Here is a 6401-nt window from a genome sequence, read left to right as displayed (position 1 = left end):
AACACTTTAAACATTCACCGAATCACATTGTTATATTACCCCTTTCCCAATTTGAAAAATTCAAATCGAAATAGTTCAATATAAATAAAATAAATAAGTCTGAATCAAGGAGCACAAACAGAACATCTACAGAAGCATACCGTTTTGTTGTATAACCTTATTATTTTTACTGATCTTTCAGCAACTGAGCAGTTGAAATCCTTACACATATGTTTGAAGAGACATTTAAAGTTGTATTGCCCTGACTGCAGCATTTAAAGGTAAACACGTAATTGCTCTCCGTAAATTAGATGACCTAGGGCCAGATGAAGGTTGCCCAATACCGGTCGGTAACGGTCGAATTACCGAATTTCGGCCGTTACCGACCAGTATTTAGGGTTTGAGATGTAGGGGGCAGGTCTACGGATTTGGTAATTACCGATTCCTTAAGCATTCCTTAGTTTAAGGAATCGGTAGTTACCGAATCCAAAAAGCTATGTAGGAGGCACTCGAATGAGTGCCTTCTTGCATTCAGGATTCGTTATTTACCACCAACTACAAGTTGCTTGTTCTCTTCCATTTTTCAGAGAATTGTAATACTGGTGTTTAAACATTGGACACCGGGGCTGTACTGGTTCTACCTTACCATTTCATCCAAGCTGGGCTGCTCATGTTCTGAGGCCAACACCTGTGTGGTTTCTGCACCCACATCCCTTTCTAGAGTGGGACTTTGAAACTTCTTTGAATTTCTGACTTTCAGAATTTCACTGGGACCAATCAATATGTTGTATCCGACCCAGGCTCCAACCTGGTTGCCCTGAAATTGCACTTCGGTTCCAGTCTACCACTACCATTGACTTTTATTTGGCGATGTATTTTTCATGGTGATCATTGCACTTCAATCTTTACATATCTTCTGATCCACGTATTGGGGTTTTGTTAATTAGCTGTCCCCTTATTTCATAAAATGTTCTCCTTTCTCTCAATTTAAGTGGGGTTTACATAGTGCTGTTTCTTTGACTTTTTAACTGTACTTCTTAACATATTAACTGCTTAACATATTTTCTTTGAATTGTCAGTCTGCTCTTTGCAGTAGATACCACAAGTTGCTCTCAGGTTTAAATTACTGAAACCCTTACCTGGACCTAACACTTTAGTGACTTTACTAATTGTGGTGGATTACCATCCTTCCCTAATTATTAATTCTATTTCTTACACCATTCTATTATTGTTCTTATCCCATTAGTGGTTCCTAGACAGCAAAGGTCATGAAAAGAGAAATTCAAAAACCAAATCCAAAGAAATTGTGGAGCTGATTCACAGAACTAATCTGAGATAAAATCCTAAACTTACTACTTTTGGTATTCGCAGAAGTCATTTAGTAGTAGTAAAGTTTGGACTCCTAACTTTACTACTACTAAACTGAGACAAATTCCTAACTTTACAACTTTCAGTATTCACAAAAGGCATTTAGTAGTAGTAAAGTTAGTAATCCTAACTTTACTACTAATAAATGCCTTCTGTGAATACCAAAAGTAGTAAGTTTAGGATTTTATCTCAGATTAGTTCTGTGATTCGGCCCCAGTATGCCTTCCTTCTTTTGTTAGATGGCATCGAAAACATATACCCTTAAATTATTTCTGAGACTCTTTTAGCTAGTTCTGATGTCCTCAGTAAGCATGCTTGAGTGATGGAGGCTATCTTGTTTGTTACCACCCATTTGACAAGCTGCAGCAATAGCCTCTTTAAGAATACTTTCCCTGTGAAATGCAGAAGTGCAATTGGTTACTGCATGTTGTGCCTCACATTCTACAACTATTGTGGTAATCATTGATCTTCTCTAGCACTCTTTACAGTCTAAACACTAAGATTTTGACAAAGATCCATGTAAATAGCTGAATCCTTATTTCCTGAGGTCCACAGGTGACTGAGTGCATTACTTTCGACCGCTTGACCAGCAGTAGTCTCTGATGTAAAAGGGAAACAGCCAGGTCCGGAACTTCAATGTATTCCTATCACCCAGTCATGTATAATCATTGCCTTTAATGTATCTTGAATATCTGTGCTGACACAGTGGACCAGTATGAGCTGCATGACCCTGGCATTGCACCTTGAATCCTGTTCCCTAGTGGTGTTCCACTTGAAACTTAATGATGCCCTACAGTATTTTGTCTACATTTTCCAAGACCTTGGGGCATATTATCAACAACTAGCGATATTTATCGCTAAATGAATAAATAAATGAATACATTTTATTGCAGAGATAACGTGCTATTAGCAACGTTTATCTCAAATGCGATAAAATATCCGGCGATAGCGGCTCAATGCGTGAATATCCCTGGAAATCCAGCAATATTCATGCATTAACGCCAATAGGGTCTTAACCTGAATATCCACCTTCCATTAAATATACAGGATAAGAACTGGTCTGAGCAGGCGTTAGGTTTCAGCGATATTCGCGCTTAGCGTGAATTTTTTCATCGCTACACCTGCGTTGATCATAGGTGATAGCGATGTTAGCGACTGTTTCCAGTTGGGTACGCCCACTTTGCATGTCATTAGCGATAAATATCGCTGACATGCAAAGCGGGCCCCAAACCGCTCGCTATCGCCTACAAACTGTTGCTAACTGCTGTTAGGCAATAAAATTATCGCTGCTTTAGCGGGAAAAAGTCCCTCTAAAGCGGCGATAAGGCCCTTGATAATATGCCCCCTTGTTCTTTGTCTACTGATTGTTCTAACATAGTGGATTGCATTTCGAGGGCTGTGTGGGAAGATTGACCAGGGGGAAAGAAGTCAGGCTCACCTACTTTTCCAGTTCCTGGGAAACCCTCATGTAAATGTGGGGAAATGTTTTATTACATCCAGATCAGTATTAGCCATTTCAGGGCAAATGCTTAGCCAATGTTAGGGCTTGGAGCTGAGTTGTGTTCATGATGGTCACAGGAGTTTTTGCCAACGCGCAATGGTGTTGTATCACTAAGTTAAGCTGAAATAGAAAGCAACAAAATAAATGAACCATTTTCCACAAAGCTTAGAAAAGTGGCCTGTGATAACGTTTTTTTTTAATAAATAGCATCTCTGATTATTTTTTTATTATGAGTAGGACAGATAAATAACACTTGGACAACGTGCTGCAACAAAGAGTACAGGCAGACTCAGAATATCTCCTCTTGCGGAATTGCACAAACAGAAAAGGTAAAAAATAGATGAGTTTGGCTGAAATTTGTTTGGAAACCATAAAATAAATAGCAAATACAACAATCTTATACATTTTCTATTGAGAAGGGAAAACACGAATATATCAAAGTGCTTATTTTATTGATAAGTGGTTGAATGTGTTTATAGATGTCATTGATTCATTTTAAGTAATACATGGTATGTTGTTTTTCTGAAGTGCATCAGCAAGAATCTCCTTCTTCATGGCTGCCGTGACCAATACTTCCTCGCGTGTCTCTGAATTTCACTTGGTCTGCTTCCCAGGGATCCAGAGCTGGCAGCATTGGTTGTCCATCCCACTGGCATGTCTCTTCCTTGTCAGCCTTGCAGCCAACTCCTCTCTTCTTATAACCATCTACTCTGCACCAAGCCTACACCAGCCTATGTACTCCTTCCTCTGCCTCCTTGCATTTGTGGATCTATCAATCACTCTGTCAATTTCACCCAAAGCCTTGACCATCCTCTGGTTTGATCTTCAGACGACTAGCTTGGCTGCCTGCTTCAGCCAAATGTACATCATCTATGTATGCCAGGGGATGCAATCGTCTATCTTCATGTTCCTGGCATATGATCGCTACATTGCTATTTGCAACCCATTGCGCTACACCTCCATCATCACCAACAGTCTGACCATAAAGGCAGCCACAGTGCAGCTAGCAAGCAGTGCTGTCGTTTCGCTACCGTTCCCACTGCTAGCCTCGAAGCTGCACTACTGTGTGGATAACAAGGTGGAACATTGCTTCTGTGAGAACCTGCCAGTGGCCCAACTTGCCTGTGACAGCCACACTGTGAGTAGTTTCTACTCCTTGGGCATACTCATAATTTTCCTGGGCTTTAATACAGCAGTAATGGCATACTCCTATATCATGATTATACGAGCTGTGTTGCGGATCGGTTCTTCCAGGGCTGCCTTCAAGGCCTTCAACACTTGCAGCTCACACCTGATATTAATAGGCTTCTTCTACGTCACCATGATTGCAGCCGCCACCTCAAACAGGGCAGAGCAGTCTATGCCAAAGTTTGCACGGGTTCTGCTCACTGTCCTGCAGTACCTTGCACCTCCTGCCTTCCATCCGGTGGTCTATGGAATCCGGACCCAGGAAATTCAACACAACTTCCAAAAACTCCTTGTAAAGAAGAGACAATCATTCCCAGGGAAACACAATCTTAAAATCATCGAGCTTCAATGGCACTAATAGAAATGAAAGTCATGAGGTCAGGCAACATCATAAGCGGAAGTTGTTGAGCCGCTTGAGGCTTTGTTTTCATGCATTTGACATGGATTGAGGGATCTGTATTCATAGCTAAGTAGCCAACGAGCAAGTCCAATGATTGTATGCTTTGATGAACCATCAGTAAAGCCTACACCCTATGACTTGCGATTTGTATTATATAACTGGTTGCCTTGTTTACTCTTCAAATCGCATTTCATGTAATAATGCTTTTGCATACATTTGTTTCTAATGGCTTGAACATTTTTCATGAATCCAAACTAATTGCTAATGCTATACCAAGTGTATGATGATATATGAGTATTAGTCCCTTGGTGTCCTGCAGGTGCATTCTCAAACACATGAAAGCAAGAGGAAGAACCTATTCCCCACGTTGATTCAGAGAGAGACTGCAATTTGCAATGCTGATCTGCTAACAGGCAGCAAGATGAATCATTATCCATAGGTTACAAGGAATAGCATGCTTGCAGATAATCTGTATGTCCTGGGCTGTGCACAGAACGCCTTGCTTCTCTCATGCACCTCTCATGTCACACTTCTCATTATCACAGACTTCTGGAGAACTCCCTTCATAATACATATGTTCCTCCATATGCAGTGCTTGGGCTATTCATTCTCTACCATTTTACTTTTCACAATGTCCAATATATTCCTGACCACTGCAATTATTTTATAATCTTAGTTTGCACTAGACTACCACGGACTTACTGAAAATTCACCCACCGTGTCTGTAAAACCTATGGCAGGTAGAAAGTGACCCGTCTACAAAAACTATTACGAACCCTCTTAGTTCTGATCTCACGTATGTCTTCTTTGTCTAAAATTTAAGGAAGTCTGGAACTCATGCCCATTTCTTAAGATACAGGTATGACGGTGGACTGTGGTGTCTCGTGCACAAAACACTGACCAACACTTGAAATGGTCAATCGGTTTGCTGTGGAAACTCTTGTCAGAAGTTCATTGGCACTAGGACCAATGGAAGAGAAACCTCGTCTTCCATACATAAACACATGTAACTGAGCCACGCTCAGCCAGTTTACTGTTCTGTGCCATGCAGGATTCTTTTTCTTTGAGCATGTGGTGTGGTCAATAAACTTTCTAAGTCTGACACAATCCATATTTTGGTAGGTCTTTCCAAGAACAGCTTTCTTGACTTGCTGCTTTCATAATTTATGTTAAATAATGTGTCGCGGTTGGATATTTCTGACCAAGATATCAGATACACCCGCGTTCATGAAGTAGACGCATGTTTATAAATGTGACAAACACATGTATTCCAGTAAGGAATTCAAGAGGGTTTCTTTTTACCAGCTTTATCATTTTGATTCTGAAACAGAAACCTATTTGCTTGTTAATCTCAATGTTATTTCATTCATATCAACACATGCATATTCTTTGTCATGCATTCGTGTGAGATAAAATTGACCATACCTTCAAGATTTGTTTTAGAACATTACAAATGTGCTGATGAAATATATAACAAAAGTTTTTTTTAGGAAAAGTCATGTGTAAAATCTTCTTTGAAAATGATTGGTTAAAGAGAGGTTTGGCAACTTTCTGAAGGTGTCAAACTTAAGCCATTGTTTTTTTTGAACTGCATGTGGAGTTCTAGTTCTGCAAATAAAACATGGCAGTTTTATTTTCATGATAGAATCATATATCATAGATCACTTTATTACTGATTCTATCAAGCAATTCAGTCAAAGATATTGCTTATACATTTCGTAAAATAAAATGAAAGTCTGATTATAGCGTAGCAAGGGGGGGGGTGGACTGCCCAGGGAGGCATGAGTATTGGCGGCCTTCCCCCTTACCTGCGGCCATCACAGGAAAAGCCAGCACCCCTGCTCTTACACACAGTCGCCATGGGTCGGCAAAAGCATGGGTCGCCACAGGCGGCTAAAGATATGGCTATGCCACTGAGGCTCATAACACATAGGAGACTTCCTCAGTTTCCAGTTTCTTAGTGTA

The 6401-nt window shown here is 40.4% G+C and overlaps 1 protein-coding gene across 1 annotated transcript; it reads left to right on the top strand.

Moving 5' to 3' along the window:
* Window positions 1-3401: 3401 nt before the first annotated feature.
* LOC147693431 (olfactory receptor 56A1-like) lies at window positions 3402-4394 on the top strand. The gene has a single exon (XM_086935989.1). It carries the CDS (start codon window positions 3402-3404, stop codon window positions 4392-4394), a length of 993 nt encoding a protein of 330 aa, XP_086792115.1.
* The last annotated feature ends 2007 nt before the right edge of the window (window positions 4395-6401 follow it).

Source organism: Lissotriton vulgaris, chromosome 8 (assembly GCF_964263255.1).
Source record: "Lissotriton vulgaris chromosome 8, aLisVul1.2, whole genome shotgun sequence".
Lineage (NCBI taxonomy): Eukaryota > Metazoa > Chordata > Amphibia > Caudata > Salamandridae > Lissotriton > Lissotriton vulgaris.
Note: the sequence above shows the minus strand (reverse complement) of the source record. Positions and strands in the feature narration are given on the sequence as shown.

Bases quoted from the DNA above. Each gene is read 5' to 3' on its own strand.
- LOC147693431 (XM_086935989.1), top strand. From the start codon at position 3,402: ATGGCTGCCGTGACCAATACTTCCTCGCGTGTCTCTGAATTTCACTTG.